This window comes from Lutra lutra, chromosome 1 (assembly GCF_902655055.1).
Source record: "Lutra lutra chromosome 1, mLutLut1.2, whole genome shotgun sequence".
In the NCBI taxonomy this organism is placed as follows: Eukaryota; Metazoa; Chordata; class Mammalia; order Carnivora; family Mustelidae; genus Lutra; species Lutra lutra.
In genome coordinates, this window is record NC_062278.1 from 116,693,812 (window position 1) to 116,716,688 (window position 22,877).

Sequence of the window (22,877 nt, forward strand, 5' to 3'; positions counted from 1 at the left end):
CTACACCCCGCCAGTCCCTGCTAAACTCTCAACTCCTCCCCTCTCCAAATCTATGACCAGGGAAACTCAAATTTCGTTAATTCCATCCCGGAAACGAAGAGGGAGGGAAAGGGTGAGGGGAAGCGGAAAGTGTTTGTTTCCTCTGGAGGCTCTGAGCGAGAGCACTACTCCTCCGCGGACCGTTTGTGCTGCCCTCCTAGGAAGGGTGGGAGGGTGCTTGTTTTTCTGACGGACCGAGTACGGTTGCCGGGCGGGCTCTCACGGAAGTCCATGCGCCATTGGGAGGGCCGCAGCGGCTGCTCTGTGCCCTTGTTGCCGAGGGCTTTTTCCTGGGTCATTCCTGGAGCAAGGGCCGGACGGGGGCTGACACCCGGGCTCCCGCGTGGCCCTGTAGGCGGCTGTGTGACCTCCTCGCCGGCGGGATGTGGCGACTACACCGGGCCGCCGTGACCTGGTAAGTGTGGGCTCCGACCTGGCCCCGTTATTTCTGGGGCCTCCGAAAAGCCAAGTTATTTCATTGCTACCTCCAGAATGTGCACATAACTTTCAGGCCAGGCGGAGGAAGGTTGGAGAATTCCGGGATATTTTTGAGGACCCGTGGTTACAGGAGCCCTGACCCGGCTTACCTGAGGTGCCGGCTGCAGTACTGGCCCTTGTTCCTGTCCTGTGCCACTCGAAGATTCTGGGCTCTTTTCAGTCTTGGCCTGTCTCTGTTGTCCTTTTGTCCCTGCCTCTTTCACCTTTCTGTCCTTGCTGTTATCGCCGTCTCTGGTTGCTTCTTGTTTCTGCCCTCTACGTCCCTGCCTCCTGGCTCTATTCATGTGTCCCCCTCTCCGCCTTTCAACCCTTTCTTCTACCTCCACGACAGGTGTACGTTGTTCTTGCGGGTACTCGTTCTTCTCCCAGAGTGAAGAGGCTCTGCCTATTGTCCTAATCGTCTGAGTTGACTTGCTTTGGAGTCTGATCTGGGCAGTGACGCAAATGGTGTGGGAGATGGTGATGAGAGAAGCCCTCTCAATAGCAGCTTCTCAGTGTTTAGGGAGGAAGACTTGCTTTGGATGAAAAGTGGTGAATATAGCACCAACTTTCATATCACATGGTTATTGCTGCCCTGGCCTGGTTTAATCCCAAGTACAAAAAAATCTTAGGATCTTTTCATTCCTGTGGGTTACTATATACATTTCAGTAAGATTTAAATTTGACTTTATCTTTAAATGTATTTGTGTTCTAATATCTTTAGATACTTTCAGGCTTAACTTATTGTTGATAAGAAGTCATATGCATCAAGTACAGTTGAAAAAACTTGGTTTTCCTGAATTAGCCTCTCAACACCTGTCTTGAATTTTTTTCATACCATTGTTTAAAGGGTATGGATAATTTATAGTTTTTATAAGGAATGGTATCCATTTTTTATGAAGGTTGAGTCTAAATTTAGAACTGGATGACATGCAATAGTTATAGTCAATTAGACTAATTGGATAGTTATTTCTATTTTATGGAATTTGAGTTTCTGAGTAAATCCACAGCTCTGGATACTGCAGTAAATTATTTACTATCTTTTTATTTCTACTCCTCCCTGTTTCCTGGAGAAACATACCTAATGTTATTTAAATAAAAAGGGAAAAGGCTTTGCAGAAAACATCATGCTTCATTGGAACGACTGAGACATGTAGGAAAACTTTAAAATTTGAACTTAACAGACTGATTAATAACTGATATTTGTTTGTTCAGGTGGATGCTGTTGGGCTAAATTGTTTCTTAAGTTATTATGGATTCCACAGAGTCATGGCTTAAAAGTGTTTATGTTGATAGCACAGTTTAGCTTTCTTGCAGAAGAGGAGATGGGGAAGGTTAGGAGCCTCAAGCTCTGGAGTTTGTGTTTTGCTGTATTTCTTCTGCATGTTTGTTATGAAGGAGTACATTTAAATTCCCATTCTTAAGCAGATTGGAACATAAACATTTTTTTGATGTAAGGTATGTAAATACATACTCACTGACAAATAAGAAGATAGTGACTAACATTTATTTAAGTGCAATAAATGTTTGTGTAAATTTGTTGAAAAAATGTTTGTGTAAATTTGTTGAAAAAAGAATTCGTATTAGGAGATGTTATATAGTTAAAAGAGATGATAGATGAGAGAGAATACATGATTTCGGGAGTCATGGGGGTGGTTGTTCTGCATCACATTGATTTTTAGTTTCACCAAATATAGAAGTCTATATTCAAAATACTTTTTCAGAACAGTAAAGGCATTGGTACATTTTTTTCTAGCATCCTTTGTTACTAATACAGACTCTCAGGGCAATCTGATTTTTGTGTTTTTGTAGGTATTCTGCTTTTCCCTTCACAGGAGCTTTCAGGATCTTGGCCTTATCTTTAATTTCTCAATGCTTTGTCCTTGAGAAAGGTGTTGGTCCCCCCCTCACCCCCACCCAAATCTGGCTTGGTACTAGTGGGCCTTTCCGTTAAAAAGATTTCTTTCTTCAGTTCTTCAGTTTTCTTTATTTTCTTCCTTCCATTTTTCCTCTTTTTGTTTTTAGACTCCTGTTAGATGAATTGGTCTTCTTAGGTTGATCCTGTCTGTCCATGATTTGCAAAATATGATCTGTGCTTATCATATATTTTAAAAAAATAGTAGGCATATGCCACAAATGCGCATATACACACTTATTTTTGAATTACATCTCTGTTATTACTTAATTATTTACATTATAATTCTACCCTAACATAATCTTGAACGATGAGATACAAAAAAAATACTGTATTTTGAAGCGTTGGTACTTTTTCCTGAATCCCAGTGAGTTATTTTGTGTATCCTTTGAAACACATTCCACACACATCCCCACTTTGGATACCAATTCTCTGAGTCACTTTTTTCTCATGGTTTCCACCTTTTTTCTTTATGTTCTAAGTTCCCAGGAGTTTCCTTAATACATTTTTTGGTGTTGCTGTTCTTTTTTTTTTTTTTTTTAATTGACTATTACAGCTTTAATTTCCATGAATTCCTTTCAAGCATTTATTACACCCTTAAACATATGTTTAATTCAATAAACTTTATAATAGCATCTTAGCAGTAGGACTACTTGGGTCTTGAGTTTATCTAATTTGGATATATGGATTAACTCCTTTTTTGAAAAAAGCAAACAACTTTTGAGGGATACAGTGTACTCATTGATACATTAGTAGAGGTTAGTGCGGTTAATGTTGAAATGAAATTTATTAAGTACTTACTCTGTGGTCATTGCTACATTAGTAGAGGTTAGTGCGGTCAATGTTGAAATGAAATTTATTAAGTACTTACTCTGTGGTCATTGCTAGGTTCTTCCACCTTTTGTTTTTGCTATTGTCCCGATTACATATGTTCATTCAGTGAATTTATTAAGCATCTACTACTTGTGAAACACTGGGCTGGGCTTTAGAAATACAGTGAAAAGCAAAACAGGACCACCCTGGCTTTATGAAGATTGCAGTTTACTGTTAGAGACAAATATTAATCCAATAATTACACTGTTATTTAATACCAATTTTATGTGCACTGAAGAAGCTAAGAACTGTAGCAAGGGACTCGAATTAGAATGTAGGTCCAGGAGAGGAGGGAATGCCGAGGTGAAACCATTTGTGACCAGAGTTAACAGGAGTAATGGGAGTTAAGTAGGTACAAGAGTTTGTCCAGGCGCAGTGGGTATCAGGACCTTGAGGTGGGAAGGAGTATGGCACAGTCGAGGAGCTAGATGAAAACTGGTCTGGGTGGAGCTGGGAGGTGAGAGGGAGAGAGGCAGGACCAGACCATGGAGAGTTTGGATTTTATTCTGAATGTAAGAGGAGGCATTGAGATTTATGCAGGTGAATGACAGTGATCAGATTCACGTTTCAGAAGAGTGCTCTGATTGTGCTGTGGAGAACACCGCAGTCAGGACTGTTACAGCAGCCCAGGTAAGGAACCCTGGTAGTGGAGACAGGAGAAATAGAAGCTTCAAGATCTGTGTTGGAAGTAGAACTTGAGGATGAGGAAGGTATCAAGAATGAGCCCCAATCTTATGGCTTGTGCAACTGCTGGACAGATGTTTTTGCTATTTCCTGATACAGGAAGTACTAGAGAGGGTCTGGGTTTGGGGGGAAGGAGGAAAGATATCAAGAATTTGAATTTGGACATTTGGGATACTTTCGATATCTAAAGGTTGATGTTCAGTAGGCAGTTGGACACAAGGGTCTGGAACTTAACTATTTGTATTAGATGTAGAAGTTTGGAGAAACATGAATATGTATATGGCAATTGAGGAAATGGGTGTAGATAAGATTAACTAGGAAGAGTGAATAGAATGAGAAGAAAAGTGACTTTACATCTGAGTCCCATGCTCCCAACATTTAAAAGGTAGTTGGGAAGGGGTGCCTGGGTGGCTCAGTTGGTTGAGCATCTGATTCTTGATTTTGGCTGGAGGGGTGGTCTCTGGGTTCTAGGATCAAGCCCATGTTGGGCTGAGCACTCACTGAGGAGTCTGCTTGGGATTCTCTTTCCCTCTCCCTCTGCCCCCTACCTTCCATGCTCACAAGCTCTCTGTCTCTCTAAAATAAATAAATCAAAAAAAGGGGGGAAGGGGTAGTTGGGGAAGAGGTGCCTGAAAAAGAGTGGCCAGTGAGTAGGGGTAACGCTAGCGACTGTTGGTATAAAGGAGTTCCTGCAAGGAGGGGTCAGATATTGCTGAGAGAGAAAATGAGAATTGAAAAAATAAATGCCCATTGGAAGGCATCAGGACATTCAGTAAGGGCTGTTTTAGTGAAGTGATACAAATGGAAATCAGGTTGGTTTGGCTTTTAATAGAATAGCTAGAGCAGGGAACTGGAGGTTTTTTTCCATCTCTTCTTTAAATTGAGAGGGACTTGACTAGTGATTCCTAAAAAGGCAGAAAGAATTCAGAGGAAACAGAGGGAGTTGCCTTTGAAGGGAAGAGGGGTACTTACTGTAATCTTACAGGACTCAGGGTTCCGGGCTCCGGGAATTCGGGGGGAGCAGCTAGAGGAGGGTGGGCGTAGATGTAAGAGGAAGCAAGGAAGCAACAGCATGTCTCCTTCAGATGGCTTTCATTTTCTCCAGAAAATTGCAGGAAGTATAGGAAGAATATGGGAGGGTAGAGGAGTGGGGAGAACATTCAAAATGGTCATAGCAGAGACTGGAAGAATGGATTGGTAAACAAAGTAGGATTGTCAAGCATTCTTGGAGCCAAGGTGAGATGTCTGTCCAGTAGGTGCAGTTTTCTTCAGTAGTGCTTCATTCCCTTGGTACAGGCTTAAAGTGATAAGGTCCATCTAGGGTTTGCATTTTGCCAGACAAGTGTAACAAAAAGCCAGAGGGCAATTGAGTTTAGAGTATTTGTAAAAGAGTCATTGAAACTGTGAACTATGAACTATGAACTATTTATACGGTGGGTAAGTAGGTAAATAGATAAGGTAGAGACTAATAGTTAAGAAGATAGAAGGATCCATGACTTGGTTCTTCCAGTAGGATCAAAGATGGTTATAGTGAAGGGGTGAAGGGGATTATGGTCTGAGAAGAAGATAACTTAGATTAGTGATTATTGACAATAACTCTGATGTAGCTATTATCCCATTTTAACAGATTTTTAAAAACTGAGCCTTTGGCAAGTTCATAATTTGCCCTTGACTGCACACAACTAAGCACTGAAACTATAATGGAACCGAAGTTTATCTGGCTCAAAACACTAAGTGGCTGTAAGAAGAGAGCTAAAAGAAGTTTGAGCTAAATATTATGGAACCATGGGCTACTCGCCCCACCCAGTTGGTTAGGCTCTTGATTTTTTTGTTTGTTTTTTTAATATCTGTAAGTGGCAAAAATGTCAGGATTACTATTTGCTTCTTCCCTCGATTCCCATGTCAGTTCATCATTCTGGTATCTGTCTTTCCTTTTTCAGTGCTGCCCCCTCAACTCACTCTAGCGTGTTCCCTTATATCTGCACAGCTGATAATACAGTCACCTTATCACTCCCCAAATTACCAAAAGCTGGGTGGCTTCAACAGTAAACATTTATTTCTCACAGTTATTGGTGGCTGAGAGCTCCAGGATCAAGGTGCCAGCATATTTGGTATATGGTGAGGACTCTCTTCCTGGCTCATAGACAAGCATCATCTTTTTGTGACCTCACAAGAAAAAGAGGGGACAGAGAGATCCGTACCCTTTATTTCCTTATAAGGGCACCAATCCCAACACAGGGGCTCCGTGTCCCTGACCACATACAAAGCAAATTACCTCCCAAAGGCCTCACCTCCAAATACTTCATGCTGAGAATTAGGCTTCCATATATAAATTGGGGGAGGACACAGATATTCAGATGGTCGCACATTGCTTTTAGTATCTTCTTTCATTACTCTTTAATGAATTTATTCTACTCAGAAACTTTCAGTCAGGTGCCTTATATAGAGTTAATGATTTTTCCTTAGTTTCTGTCCCTGGGCTGTCTCAGGATCCTGAGACCCAAAGGAGAGGCCAAAGAATAGGTATTCTAAGCTGTTGGAATTTTTGTGCTTAAAAGCAGGTTTGCATTCATTTTGTTTTCCAGTTTTACTGACAGCGAGTAGCAGTTAATAAAAGAAGTAAACGAGAGGACAGGCTCTGGAGTCCCAGTTCTTGGGTTTGAATCCTGTCTGTGTGGACTTGGGCAAGCTATTTATGTGTGGGTGCTACCTTTTCCTCATTGGTAGGATGGAGGGAATACTGGTATTTTCACCGTAGGATTTTTAGCAGAACTAAAGGAGGAAGCGCTTGCTGCATGCAGCAGTGCCTGGCGTGTAATAAATGGTTAGTAAATGCGAGGTGCGGTCCGACATAGTGCGTTTGAACACATGCCTGCAGGTGTGTTTTCTCTTGTGCATATTGCTCTTTTTTTTTTTTAATCATTTCCTTTGCACTATTACCCAATCTGATCTTTGTCCCATGCTCTTTTTTTTTTTTTTTTTTTTTTTTTTTAGTGAGGTCTGCCAGTCCTTAGTGAAACATAGCTCTGGAATCAAAGGAAGCTTACCGCTACAAAAACTGCATCTGGTTTCACGAAGCATTTATCATTCACATCATCCTACCTTAAAGCTTCAAAGATCCCAATTCAGGACGTCATCTCATCAGTTCTCCTCTTTAACTAACCTTCCCTTACGTAAATTGAAACTTTCTCCAATTAAATACGGCTACCAGCCACGCAGGAATTTTTGGCCAGCGAGATTAGCTGCAAGACTCTTGAAACTTCGCTATCTCATACTAGGATCTGCTGTTGGGGGTGGCTATACAGCCAAAAAGGTGAGTCTCGTTTCCATTGCTTTTTCGGTTATTTTAGCATGATTATTTGAAGGGTTTATAGCACAAATCATTTTTCTTTAGTGCAATAGACTGCAATTTGATATTTAAAAATGTATTGTGTATCTCTACCATGTGCTAAGTTCATTTAATGATGCTAATAGAAAACTGCTCTCTGAATCTTGGTTATACTTATAAGAGATCAGAATGGCCCTAATGGAAGGAGCATTGGGCTGGAGTGAGGTCACCTAGGTTTGATTTTCAGCTTGCCACTTAGTAGCTCAGACAAGAAAGTAGGTGGCATGCTAACACAACCACTTTTGGGCAGCTTTGAGAGTAGAGGCAAGGTGTCCTGACCTCTGGTTTGTCTTCTGTTTTGCAGTATTACTTAAAGTCAAATCATGAAACCTGTTTGAAATAAGACTGTCTTTTGAATTTTTACATTTTCCATATTTTATAAAGGAACATTTACATATTTTATATGCTTGCCAACTACTTTATTTTTAGAAGAGCCAAGGCTACTTTGTTTCTAAAATATTTGAACATAATACATCGTTTTTAGTAGATTAGCATGTTTTAATTAGATAAATTAAGGTAGTTTTTCTCTATTTTTGTATGACATTCAGAGCATTTGATTGGCATACTTTCTTTTCTTTTAGACTTTTGATCAGTGGAAAGATATGATACCTGACCTTAGTGACTATAAATGGATTGTGCCTGACATTGTGTGGGAAATTGATGAGTATATCGATTTAGGTCTGTATCATCAACATTAAAACATGTTTCTTGGTTGTATCTTTGGGAAAGAGAAATAGTGGTATTGAGATTTTCTTAACTCATGAGCTTACTGTGTAGCAGTTTTATTTGAATGGTAGACGTAATAGAATATCAGAGAAAAAATGGTTAGGAAAAAAAAATAATGCCCTCACCCATCACTCACATTTTCTTTTAGTTGCAGCTAATGTGTGTGTGTGGTTAATATTTTAGAGCCATAGTGAACATATGCTTCCATTTTTTATCTTTTGCTAACTAACAGATTTGTCAGCTAAGCAGCCTTCTAGACATCACTTTCAGTGTTTTATATTATTACCCAGAACAGATGCACCGTGACCCACCTAACTAGTTAATTTTGACTAGCTCCCTTGTTTACCTCCACTTCTTGTAACCAGGTCCCTTAAAGTCTGCTATGTGTCCAGAATAATTTCTCCCCATAGTCAGCTACTGTTCCCCTTTTTCTATAGTGGGTAAATGAGAAAAAAGTATATTTGATAGTTCTGATTGCCAAGATTAAGCTGAGTAGTTAAAAAAAAAATTTTCTTTGAATGAAATTATTTTCCTCAGCCTCTTTTTTTTAGACTTTGTCTAATTTCTTAGCCTAGGTATATATGGGGGTAGAATTAATCTCTCTGTGTACTTACTCACGTGGCATTTCCTTAAAGAGAAAACCGTGCTGCATTGACAGAGGAACCTGCAGGAATTTGAAGTATTCTTTGAGTACTTTTCCATTATTCACGTGGAGAGCTTTCAATTTTGATGTATTTGCCAGTACCACAATGTGGGGCTGAGGGCCTGGATTCTGAAGCTGGCCTGGCTGGGCTTGAAGCCTGACTCCCCACTTGTTCGCTGTGTGCGCAGGTCCAGCTACTTAACTTCAGTGGCTCAGTCCCTCACCTGTAAAGTGGAGTTGATGATAACTGTTCTGTAGGGTTGCTATGAAGACTAAACAGGTGAATGCTTTTATAGCACTAGAACAATATCTGACATATATCCTTATTTTGAGAATATTTATGTGTTTTGGTCTTCTGCAGAGAAGATAAGCCTATCCTAATTCAGAAGATACTGTAAAGTTTTAAACAAAAGTAAATACTCTGATCATTTTTTAAATGAAGCTAGCAAAAATAAAACCAAAGCTTGCCTTGGGCTCTTAGTTATTTCTAAATGGTAACAAGTGTGACTTTTCTGAAAGTCTGTGAAAGGACAGAGAAAAGTAATGGAACTCTGTTTCTGAACTTGAACTGAGATTTCATTACTTTTTTTGAGTTGGGACTAGGTGTTACAGGAGGCGTTTTTCTCTTTTTTTCTTTTATTCTTGGCTTCTTCACTGTGACTTTCTCCTTAAAACTACCTCTGATTCCAATACAGTGTTAACCTTGTTAATTTCCTGCTTGTTTTAAGGCATTTAACTTATAGATCAAAGCTGTCCATCTAAGCCAGACATTTGGTGAGTCTTTTTAAACAAATTTCATGGCTCGTGGAATATCCTCAGAATTACACATTATTCCAGATACATGTAGCAGTTGTGGTTGTAATAGGGAGAAAAATGCAAAAAATATTTTAATTTAAATTTATATATGACACTTATGTATTGTGTTATTTAAATTTTATAAATGTTTTAATAGTGAAATTCTTATTTTGAGAGGTTTTTTTTGTCTTCTCCAGAGAAAATTAGAAAAGCACTTCCTAATTCAGAGGACCTTGCAAAATTGGCACCTGACTTTGATAAGATTGTTGAAAGCCTCAGCTTATTGAAGGACTTTTTCACCACAGGTAAGGAAAGACCTATTTGATCTCACTTAAAATGTCAGAAACCCAGGAGGAAAAGTACTGAGATATATTCATTGTTGATTCCTGTCTTTTAAATGAAAACAGTTAGTAAAAATGAAAAACACGTTTTTGAAAAAAAGACACACAAAGTTTTGGTGCTCATTGGTTTTAAATTTTGCTTAGTGCAACAAAAATGAAAATTTGTAAGAATTTAAACATGCTTGGCTTTAATCAATGAGGGAAAAAGTATTTCTTGTTCCTGACAAGTAGATGAGACTTCCTATGTGCTTGCTTTTCATAATTGGTTAGAACCAATTTGGTGATTTTAAGACAAACTTAATTATAATGGACCATAATGAGTGGAATTTATTGAGGTTAATCCTGTTGTATTTGCCCAATTCATGCCCTATCATGATATAACTCTGAGATCTCAGACATACTTGTTTGCTCATTCCTGTCAAATTTTACATTTCTATTTCCCCTTTTGCTGGTTTTTCACAGGTCACAAATTGGTTAGTGAAGTCATAGGAGCTTCTGACCTACTTCTCTTGTTAGGTGTGTAAACAGACATTTTTGCTGACCTTAACATGCCTTTGAAATGCTTCTAATAAACTAGTTGCAAATAAAATTGCAGACCAAATTTATGCTGCTTATGCTGAATTTTAAAACTCCAGAACTATATTGGGCAAATTCTTTATCTTACAGGAGAAAATAATGAAATAATTATTTTGCAGTAAAACTAAAATTCCTAAGTATGTATCTATAAGATTAAAACTATTACTGCTTAACCAAAATATTTTCTCAAAATATCAGTTGATTTGATTGTTTCTGATAATTGAAATGAAAAGTAATTTTAGTTTGTCTCATCTGCCCTGTCACAGTTGACATTTTAAATTTATTTTGTTACTATCTGTGGTCTGTAATGGCAGTGGTAAATAGCTGAGCTGTAAGTACTCTCATGGAAAATAATCCTTATCAAATATTGTCTTCTTTTTTTAATTGAAATTTTCAGTGGAATTTTAAAAACATGTCCTATAATATTTAAAAAGGTGGGTTTTTTGTTTTGTTTTTTTTTGCATAGGTTACCAGTATGTTCCCTAAAATAGGAATAGCTTTTATTTTTCAAAAAAGTGATTTTTGCTCTAAAAAGCTACTTACCTTTAAAATAAGTTGGAATTTGGGCTTTTGACAGCAATGGAGAAATTAAAGGACTGCATTATTTTTCTTTAAGGTTCACCGGGAGAAACAGCATTTAGAGCAACAGATCATGGATCTGAAAGTGACAAGCATTATAGAAAGGTAAGTACAAAGGAGAATTCATCACATCAGTAGTCCTGAAAGAGATAAAATAGTTTTTACCCACCTAGAAGATTTGACAACAGTAACATCTGAGGAGCAAATATAAAAACATCTAAGTAGAGATGTTTTTAATCTTGGTACAAAGTGGAGGTACTATGTGACAGTTCTGGAAATATTGGAGAAGCCCATTTCCTTCAAATATGCTCTATGAAATACTAGTTACAAGCATTGTTTTCAACAAAGGGCTTTATTGTTAAATATGTATAGGAAAAGCTGATTAAGTAGTATAAGCAGGCTTTTCTTTTCCCTAGGACTTCTCAGACCTTAATATACTTGTGTGCATTGTGAATCCCAGGAGAAGTCAAAGTGTACAGAGTCGTCCAGATTTATTTAGCAACAGAACCTTTTTCCATGAAATACATTCTAGGGACTACTGTTTTTATGTCATATACTTTGGGGAAATATTAAGGGAATAGGAAATGGGCTGTTAGAGGATAAATTGATTCTCTCACATTAATAGTTAACAATTGTGTATGGATTTATTTCGTTTATGTCAATTTCAGTACTTGTGTTAAAATCCATACGAACGTTTGGGAGGGTATTGATATAAAATAAATATGCATTGCTCTTTATATTCATATGTTAACCTGACATTCTCTTAGTCTTCATTTTTTTCATCTTTTGGAATTGGCGACATAACTGATTCCTTGGAAGTTTTTCTGAAATAATATTTATATAAACAGATACCTAAAAAAGATACTTAATGAACATTTCAGAATTAAATATGGAATATGTAACTTTTATACTGAAGGTTATTACGGTTTTTGTAAATTGAAGGGAAATTAATTTTATGTTTATTTGGAAGGCAGAAAGAAAATAATTCCTGTGCGTAGGTTTCCATCTTTCTCCTTGTCCTTTAACTTTGAACTTTTTATACGATATTCCAAGTTTGAATTCTAGTATTTCAAAAGACTTTTCTCTTGCCTTTTAACTAGATCTTTCGGAGAAAATATTTTAAAATGTGTGTACATAATATGTGTTTTTGTGTAAGTGTATTTGCCTTTTAACTTGATCTTGTTTGATACCTTTTCCATTGGCATTTTAACAAAAGGAACACCTTTGACTATTCATGCTACTGGGGAGAAAAGTTTGAATAGCAATTAGCCTATTTTGAGCCTTGGCCTTGTCCCTTAATGCAGGTAGACTTAATATGCAGACAACAGCTAATCTAAAGAGGGGGTAGGAACCTCTCTTACTGGATTAGTAGTGTGTTTTTAGAGTGATGAGGCCTTGTTGCCTAGATCATTTAGGGGAGGTCCGCATCTTTGCTCTTCTCTGGTATGGCCAAGGAGGATTGCTTTGGTGAATGAAAAACCTCAGGGTCTAACTCAGATAATCTCCTTAAAATCCTGCTAAGATGCTTAACGAATAATTGGTAAATGATCAGGAACTTTGTAGTACAGAAGAAGCAAAAGAATGGATCCCTAGGAATATAATTATATTCTCAGATGTTATTTTACACAATAGACATAAAAGTAAATTTACTGCTTTATTTTATAATTTACTTCACTTGAAGGTAAATGTTCACATCTACTATTTCCTTTTAACTTCTCCATAATTTATGGGGATTATCTTTCCCATTAAAAACTCAGCAATTAATATTACTAAGTCTAGAGTTGTAATTAAGCTACTTTCATTACAGTTTAAATTAAATTGTAGCAAATGCTAGTATAAGAATTTATTATACAGGAAAAGTATTTCCAGCCTCAACTAGTGGTTTTGAATTTTGTTAATATGCAACATTATGGGTTTCAAGGCTTGGTACTTACCTATGATACGCTTACCTATGAGAGCCCCAGATCGAAAATGGTATTCAGAGTTTGAAGCAGTCATGTCTTAGCTTAATGGTTGTCTGTGTTGTACCAAAATTTCTGGCCAGACTTAAACTACAAATGTAAAATTTAAACTACAAATGTAAAAGTAAATGTGAATCAATTATTTTTTAAAGTAGTGAAACATTTCTACAGCTAGAACTAGAAAAGAGATTTGTCCTTTCTAATAGAACACAGAGGTACCTGGGTGGCTCAGTTCATGGAACGTATGACTGAGTTTCAGCTGGGGTTGTGATCTCCCCATCCTGAGATGGGGCCCTGTATGGGGCTCCCCACTCAGCAGGGAGTCTGCATCCCCTCTGCCTCTCCCCCTACTCATGCACATGCACTCTCTCTCTCCCCCTCCCCCTAAAATAAATAAATAAATTTAAAAAGAACAGGAACAGGTAGGACCTTTCAAAATCAATTGAAGTGAAAATGACAGAGTTGAGAGAATACAGATTCAGATTGTTGGACTTGAGTTAGACAGAATGAATAGCACAATGAACTGATTACCTGTGCCACCCGGTCTGGGGTCACTAGACTTTTAAGTACTCTGGAAAGTTGTAATTGAGGTCTACCAAAAGTCTACAAAAGTGAAAAGTGTGTATTTCTGCATGATGCTCACAGGCTAACTAAACATCAAGTTTCTTTGACTTTGCCTGGATTTATATCCATTCAGTTTATGGACAGTAGTTATTTACATCATTTGACCAGAAGTTCTTATACATATTACCAAATTTTAAAAATGGAAAAATACCAAAACCACTTTTCAGTAAATGGTGTTAGTCAGAAATTTTAGAATTTGTATCCACTGAAGAGAAATATTAGAGCCCTTGATGTCAACTGAATAATATCCTTGAGACCTGGAGACCTTCAGAACCACCTGAAGGAAAATTGAGAATTGAAATGATGAGTCTTTTTTAGTGAATAATTTGCAAATCTGCAGATTTCTATATATCAGTCACAACATAGATAGGTGACAAGACCACGTAGTGAATCTCCTTTTTTTAGATTCAGTAAGATTGTCTGTGACTAGTGAAAACTAGCTTGCTAAATGACAGTTATTTTCTGTGCTTTTGTTTTATCATGTTTTTGATTGGTCATAAACATCTCACAGAAGAAGCAGTATGGTTATTCTGAAGGTTACAGACACATTTATAATTTACAGGAAATATTTGAAGGACCTTTTAAAAGTCTAAATCATGAAGAATGGGGATACTGTTTTAAGTATAATTATTAGGTAGTAATTAATGTTCTTCCTTTTCACATGTTGCTCTAATTCTTATTTTTGTGGCTTTACTTCTATTGTACCTTCCAGCTGAAATCTCTCTTCCCTTTTCTGCCAAATTTTTTCTCATCCTTAAAGCCTTGCTCTGTTGTCCTCTTCATGAAACCTTGCATAATTATTTTAGTTCCATTAACTCTATACTTAACACTGAAAATGGTTGTCAGCTAAAACATTATTTACTTCTGCTTGCATTCTATCATAAAATCTCTGTCCTCAGAACACCTAGGATAATACTGAGCTTTTAGCAAAATTGAGTGATTGATTTAACACAGTAAAAGAGATGCTAATTGAAGTATATAAATTTCACTTAATGCCAACAAGTAGGCCACAAGTAGGCCAACAAGATGTGTTTGCTCTGATCACATGTGAATTTTCCTTGGCCTTTGGTGTTTGGCAGCTACCGAGGAGCATAGGAATACAAAAGCAGTACCTGTGCTTGGTAACTCTAATGAAACTGCATTGCTTAAGTAGGATTTATGTTTCTGGGATTCCTTGGGCAGCAAATAATGCACTAACTGTGGCAAAATGAAATTCCCACCACCAACATCATCAAGCAACCACAGATCAGTAAACTTAAGTTTTCTGAGCAGCGAACTGGCAACAACTAGAGTAGGTTAGAATCTTAGCTAGGAAGCCGACCCGCTTGTGCACCAGAGCACAGTCGTTAGGAAGCAGAGGGATCAGAGGAAGAAAAGCAGGGAAGATCTACATGAAGAAAAATGGAATGGCAAAACAGGCAATCCTATTTTATTCCTTCAGAAGCACACTGTCCTTTTACGTCTTTTAAGAAACGTTAAGTACATACTTTGTATCTAATACTATTTTTTGGTAACAATTTAGAACAAAGGAGATTTGTAGGAATTATAATATTGATAATAACTATCCATAACAGACTGATTTATTCATCTCTTAAAAATTATCAGTTGTAGAAATTGTCTAACTAGTAAAGTGGGAAATGATATGTCCGAATAGAAGCAGGTTAAATAATCCAAATGGAAAGACATATTTCCTTCTGATATCCATTAATAAACATTTTTCCATTGACCATAAATACCTTGAACAGTACTATGTATTACTGGGAGGGGGGAAAATAGTTGTTTTTAGCTAATCAAATAGAATTATTCAAATTTTGAAAAGTAGTTTAATGCATACCAGTATTTTTTGAATGGAAGGGAAAAGAAGTCTTCACTTTCATAAAGTTCTTTTCTAGACCCAAGTTACTTTTTTTTTTTTTTTTTAAGATTATTTATTTGTCAGAGAGAGGGAGAGCGAGCGAGCACAGGCAGACAGAGTGGCAGGCAGAGGCAGAGGGAGAAGCAGGCTCCCCGCCAAGCAAGGAGCCCGATGTGGGACTCGATCCCAGGACGCTGGGATCATGACCTGAGCCGAAGGCAGCTGCTTAACCAACTGAGCCACCCAGGCATCCCAAGACCCAAGTTACTTTTAAAACTAATAAGGCAGAGGTTAGCACTTTTCTGTAAAGGGCTAGATAGTGAGTATGTCAGGTTTGTAGGCCCAAAGGTCTTTGTGGACTACTCAGCCAGTCTACCTTCTTAGTGATTCAGATATGCCTTCTGGTGTATTGTAGTATTGCCATTTTCTTCTTTTAAATGTGGATTAAATCGGATGGAGTCAAGGCTACTTTGTAAATAGACAGTCATTGCAATAAGACAGTATCAGGCACAGATTTTGTAGTCACACTGCCTGCGTTCAGATCCTGTCCTGCTTGCTTTCTGAGCTATGTGATCTTCGTTGGACAAGATCAAACTCTGAGTTGCTGGTCTCCTCTTCTGTAAAATGCAGAGCCCCTGCTTGATAGGGTTGTTTTATGTATAGCCCTTTAGCACAAGATCTGCCCATAATAAAACTAAACAAATATTGGCTGTTAGGGTGGTGATGATGGTGATGATGATGATTACCTTACATTTTTAATCACTGTATGAGTTTATCACCTATTAACATTATTTGATGACTTTTCTCCCCTTTTCTTAATTTCTATGGAGTCTGTTCTGGAGATTATGAAAAATGGGAAAATAGATTATAGGGCTGATGTATAGCTTACTGACAGAATATACATTTTTTTGAAAAGCCACTTTGGATTTTTATACTAGAAACTTCGTGTGCATCATTACTATTATTAGGTAAAGGTGGTCATAATTCGATTCACTGAAGGAGCAAACATGTGCCAAGCCTTTCCTTAGGTGTCAGCTGTAACACATCTCAAGTGTCAGGTCTTATTCTAGGTGGTGGGTATACAAACAGTGTAAGGGCCTAGTTCTGCTATGAATTTTTAAAATGCTGTTATAAATACAGTATTTTAAATGTATTCATATATGAATGACTTCTAAATTTAAGATTATTTAAAATCTTTCCTATCGAAAGGAAAGACTTTAAGGTTTTCACAGCATTTTTGGCTGATGTTTTGGTTTCTAGAGTTATCACTGATTTTCTTGATCTAATAATATTTTAAAAATCTGACAATTCTATAGAAATATGAGACCGTGAGAGTTGCAGTATCAAATTGACAATAAGAGATGTTTAGAGAGCATATCATCTGTAAATAACTATTGTTATTTACAACAATTATTTTTATATATAATGTGTACGATTTTAACATAATTACGTGCTTTTTCTTGATGGAAAATGTCTGAGGTTGGGAAAATATTTATTGAACAAAATGTATTTTGTCCATTTGTAGCCACATTTCTTTCCCTTCCTTATTCCACATGGCCTTAGCTCAGAAGCTGTATTTAGGGTGAGATTTGATGCCCCAAATTGAATAACAGTAACTTCCTTTAGTCATTTAACATAGTGTAAGTAGTTTTTTCCATGTCTAATTCTTGTTTTCTTCCTAGTCTTTTTAGGAGGGAACAGTTAATTTCAGCTACCTTCACATAACAGTGCTTCAGTAACAAACTTGGAAGGAAGTGAGGTGTCATTAGAAAGAGGGTGTTTGCTTGTAATATAATAGATGTTAAGTATTTACCATATAATTTATATATAGATATATATGGATTTGGGAGGGTATTTAAGCTATAGGTAAAAAAAAGGAATTGTGTGCCTGGTAGACTACTAGACAGTTAAGAAATGTGGAGTATTTGCTTACTGCTTTGACATTATATAAGTTAGAGTATTGGTGGTATGTTAATCAAACCACAGGTACACTACTGTATAAGCCAACACAAGAAACCTGTAAAAGGATATTGTTTTGAGACATCTAAACATTTGGATGATGAGAAGTGATTATAGTAAATGACTAAATTAATAAAAATAAGTTGGATTACTCTTTTTTCTGCTTTATGAAAAACAATCATACAAATAAATGAAAAAAATCATACAAAAAAATGAAAACAATCATACAAAAAAATGAAAAAAATGACAGGCGATGAGGGGAATGATGAGGACAGTGAGAGTAGTTGGTTGGCATGGTCTTTTCTTTATAGATATATCCATGATCATAGAAGTGTTCATTTAGAAGAGTTATCTCTAAAGACAGCCACAGGTTTTTGTAAATACATTTTGTACTGTTGAATTTGGAAACAGATGTTGACAGTTCAGTTATGTCACCTGCCATTTTGATGTTCTCTCGCTTGTCACACAGAAATTTCAACTAGTTTCATCCTTTGATGTATAGTAAATCAACCAGTTTCGTTACTGTTGGTGTAGCCTAATGTATTCAGTCTAAGAATCAGACAAAAATCTCCCAAATTATATGCTAATACTTTCCCTTAATTTAAAATGCCTTACTGTTTGTATTTTTTTCTTTTCAGGGAAATTTTTATTTATAGTAGAAGTCTTTGGGTTATATAAAGTTTAAGCCTTGGATGAATCTACTAATTAAAATTTTGAATGTAATGTTAACCAGCATTTTAGGAAACTTTCTAGTTGTGTTATATAAAATATAATATTTGGACAATTATTTTTAAAAACTCTGAAGCTATTTGAAACTGCCAATTTAGATTATTTTAATGAGTTTAGTTTTCCTAAGTCGTATTTTTATAATGTGGTAAAAATTGAGCCCATTGTTCTCCCAGAACACTGTTCTTGTGCAAATTAGTGACCTCATTCATTGCAACTTTACCCTTTTTTGGGTGTCCAATTGAAAAAATATTAGGCCTGTGACATTGTCAATTCTTAGTTGTCTTTTCTCCCACATCTCTTGAGGTCTTTTATCTGATAGGCCAGCAGTTAAAAATACTGTACAGAAAATAACATGTATTGAGTATCAATCCACATGTAAATACATTGTGATAAAAATTGCACCAGTTAACATTTCACAATTATTAAATGGAATGAATTTTAAACATAGGAATGGTGTTTGTGTTTTATATGGGTAACTGTGTTTTGTTTCATTTTGAATTTTCAGAATAACTGTATTATCTCCAAATCTCAGTTATGTTCTTTTATAGTACTTGTGCTTTAGTAATTGATAGATTTTTACCTACGTTCTTACAAGCTGCTTTTACTGAATGTCAGAGCAGTTCATAAAAAGTGAAAATTCAGTTGAACTACTTACTTTATGTAGTATAAAGTTAAAACAGTGCCTCAGACATCATTTTTTAATTTGGAAAGAGATCCTAAATTGTAGTCATATAAGCTTGTGTGAGAAGGTATATAGAATATATGAATTAATGTAAAACTGTGATTAACTTGATGCTTAGAAACTCAAATTTATAGTTTTGAGGGGCTGTAATCTTTAATTGAAGTCATTAGATATCAAGGAAAAAATACTTAATAATAACTTAATAATTAAATAAGCTACTATATATACTCCAGTCTTGTGAGAATTATGGTTGAGAATTAAAAGATTTTTTCCCCTTTTGATTCAAGTCAGGAGCATACACCAGTTCATATTGGCAATTCAAAAATAAGCGTTGAAGTATTAAGTTGTTAACGACAATGCCACTTTCCTTGAGCATTCCAGTTAGTCTAGGTTTTACTGTATCTTAATATGATATGTCTGGCTCATTTTATTCAGCTGACAGTCACATTGCTTTTCACTTTTTAAACTCTGCTGTTTTATATTTCTGACACATCTAGTTTTAGTGAGGAGGGAGAATGGAAATACAGTATAGAGCCCTATTATATAGCGGCTCGAGAGGTACAGAAATGCATTTCCATTTTTGTTAGAAGCTATCCATTCTTCCCTAACTTACACCTGTTCCTTGCTTGTGCCCTTTGGTTTAACATTGTTCTCCTCCCCAATTTTCCTCTTCTCCTCATTGTAAACTCACGGCAGGGTCTGCTTGGTGAGCTCATTCTCTTACAACAGCAAATTCAAGAGCATGAAGAGGAAGCACGCAGAGCCGGTGGCCAATATAGCACGAGCTATGCCCAACAGAAGCGCAAGGTGATGGATGATTTAAGGGGGCTACTGATGTATTCACACTAACCAGCCGTTGCTGCCAGGATCATGTCACCTTAATCCATTTGTGGACTCCAGTGATGGGAAATTATTTTTAACAAAGTAAAAATATAAAAGACACCTAATACAAATATGTAACTTGCCTGGAGTGGATTAATAAACCCAAAATATTAAACATAGGAATTTATTTTCTGAAACTGAGATTTTCTGTGAGGGTCCATGGATTTGTATTTAGAGAAGAATTATGAATTGTAGTTCACTTGGTCCAGTTACTGTATGGAATCACCCCAGTTTGTAGCCAGCTTGTCTGTGGTTCACCCAAGTTTTCGTTCCTAAAATGTAAAGGATTACTGTGGATGACCACTATTTAAATTATCTAAAGAATGAAATTTACTTGTTTTAGTAAAATGGGTTAGCAGAAAACATGGCTACTTCTTGTATGTATATGCTGGTATAAATTTTGGGCAAAATTATTCAAATACACCCTGATAAACTCATTATTTCCACAATCATCAGTGAAGTTAGCACAAGTAAATTTTCACCTTGGGCTACTGAAGGATTGACATTGGAAATTTGATATGATTCAGGTCCTAAAGAACAGATTCTCATAAAAGTTGGCATAAATCTGTATAAATGTTTGGTTATAGGTGTAATTAAGAAGTACTTAAAAAAATGCTTTTGGCTGTTAAATGATCCCGAGGTGTAGATCCCAAGGTTAATGTTCTGAAAAGACTTGAGTCAAAATGAAAGGAATGTAATGACTTCAGAGTTACTTCTGAGATCTTGACATCAGCTTAATTAGGTTACATTTATTAGATCAGGAAGGTTTTTAAAGTGGTATGTAAGTTTTACTCAGGAAAAGAGATTCAGCCATTTAATTAGCTTCCTATAGGTTCTGGTTTGAAGTCAACCAATATTGTAATGATTTAATGAAGTTTTGCTTACTAACCTTATTACCTCATTTGGTGATGGATAATACTTGAGAGTACTCCTCACAGTTTCATTTATCTTTTCAGTGTCATTTCCTGACTTTTCTCAATTCCATGGCTGTGGAATCAACTCCTGTATATTTAACTTTCAGTGAATGAACAACATAGGTAGAAATTGAAAATAAGTTATTTTCCTATTTGGTTAAGTTAAAGTAGATGCCTTAAACCAAAAAGGGCTTATGTTAAGTGGTGCTTTAACATTCTCTGCTCTGTATGTCTTTGAAGTGCCATAAATAGTCTTACAAATTGGATGCTTAAGCTGAGCCATCTGTTCTTAGGTTTGTTACACAAAGAAGGGAAGGAGTTACTATGTTCTGGTATGTTAGAAATATGAAGAGCTCTACTTACAATTTCTTGTTTTCTCAGAATGGTAAAATATTTTGAAATGAGCCCCACAGATCTGCCATCCTAAGATTCTAAGACATGGCTTAAGATTATCGATACACTTTTGAATCAGATGATTAAAGGGATCTTAGTAGTGAATAATGTTAATTTTCAAGGTTAGTGTTCATTTGAGGCCTACTTTACTAGGCTGCTTTCAGGTTTAGAAATCTCATTTCTATTTCTGATGTCATCAGATTGTCCATGTAACCTTTTATTTTGCATTTTCCCCATTTGTAAAACAGTAGCTGGCAGGATTGCACCTCCGTGTGTGTGTGTGGCTCATTGAGGCATACTTAGAATACCAGACGGTCTGGCCCACTCCAGAGTTACACGGTGCACAAGGAAATTGAACTTCAAAAACAATTCACGCTCTTCTGTAATGACATCATTCCCTATCTGTCCTGAAAGATCATTTCCTTACTTCACCTTCCCCTGTTTCTCCCTATGGTGGGTACACAGGTGACTTTTCAGCCCTTCACTGTCCTCATGATCTGAACCCCAGTTCATGAGATTTGTGTCATTCCTCTAAACATTTGAGGTTTTCTTGAAGTGCAAAACCACAGCTTTTTGTTGTGTTTTAATCATTCTTCCTCCCTTCTTGAAAATGTAGGTAGGCCTTAACTTCTTTATATCTTATTAGTAGCAGCTAATAAACTGTCCCTATAGCTCATGCAGAGACAGTAGATTCAAACTGCCTTTGGTAGTTCTGCCTCCTATGAATACATAACATATGTGGAAATGTTTACGAGTCCTTTACCTATGTATTTTGGTATTTCAGAATGGCCACAATGGCTTAGTAGGAAGAAACACTTAAAATATGAAACTCAGGCTTGGTTTTGTGAGGAGCTAGTAAAGGTTTTTCTTTTTCAGCTTTAGCTTGTTTCTGCGGAGGATTCCGCTCTTTCTCCATCAGTTTCACAGCCCTGGAATTGTAGAAAAGCTCTGGTTTCAAGGCCATTGATACCCATTTCTGTCAGGGTGAGTTTTAAATTAATTTCATAATGCAAACTGAATATATTGAGCAACGGGACAAGAACTTAACTCTTGTCATAAGTGACAGAACTGTACCAGCGAAGTGCATCAACATTAAATATACCCAGATTGCTAGTTAAGATACTGAATAGGTGACAGGTGAAAAGTCAGATGTGCTGTTCCCTTAAGAAAATACGGAAAAGTATCTTCTCATTATCTTTAATATTTACTTTAGAAACCTAAAAGTTTTCATCTTATTTGCCAGAAAATATTAGGTCTGATTCTTTACTTCCATAACAACACTTGTCTTAGTATAATTTTGATATTCCATTAAACTGAGCAGATAGGAAGCATAGTGCTAAATCTGTGCATGAGTTATGCCTAACACTTGTGCCAAAAAGGCAAATGATAAACCTAAAGACTCCTAAAAATACAAATATATAAAATCTTAAGTCACTGCTACTAAATACTATTGTTAGCATAAAGATTATAATTAATAGTCTGATAACCTTGTATCATTTTAACTTACCCTTTTTATGTTACCAAATTACCAAGTTAACCTTCTATAGACCTTGGTTTACAGTAAGCATTCTAACTATTTTGGTGTAATTATATCAGTTACTTAATTATTGTCCCATATGTAGAGTACTAGTGGATTTTTCTATTATAATTTAGGGTATATTGCATGAAGCCATTGATACTCACATTCAAAACTAAAACAGTTTATACTAACACTGCTTATATATTTCATACTAATTAGCTGCAGTCAGATGAGTTTTTAATGGAACGGTTAGCTTTTAAAATGAATTGAGAATTTAATCGACATAGCACAATATTTTTTTTTAAAGATTTTATTTATTTATT

General features: G+C 36.4%; 1 protein-coding gene across 5 annotated transcripts in view; it reads left to right on the top strand.

Moving 5' to 3' along the window:
- Nucleotides 1-235: 235 nt before the first annotated feature.
- Nucleotides 236-22,877, top strand: part of OPA1 (OPA1 mitochondrial dynamin like GTPase) — an 88,310-nt gene continuing 65,668 nt past the window's right edge. Inside the window, exons 1-7 of one of the 5 annotated variants that reach the window (XM_047733233.1) lie at nucleotides 236-454; nucleotides 6,983-7,301; nucleotides 7,958-8,054; nucleotides 9,738-9,845; nucleotides 10,344-10,397; nucleotides 11,074-11,141; nucleotides 19,543-19,653. In XM_047733233.1, the coding sequence (XP_047589189.1) occupies nucleotides 423-454; nucleotides 6,983-7,301; nucleotides 7,958-8,054; nucleotides 9,738-9,845; nucleotides 10,344-10,397; nucleotides 11,074-11,141; nucleotides 19,543-19,653 (789 nt within the window). In that variant the 5' untranslated portion in view covers nucleotides 236-422. The remainder of the gene's footprint in view (nucleotides 455-6,982; nucleotides 7,302-7,957; nucleotides 8,055-9,737; nucleotides 9,846-10,343; nucleotides 10,398-11,073; nucleotides 11,142-19,542; nucleotides 19,654-22,877) is intronic. The other 4 variants (XM_047733223.1, XM_047733253.1, XM_047733243.1 and 1 more) reach the window with 4 other exon arrangements.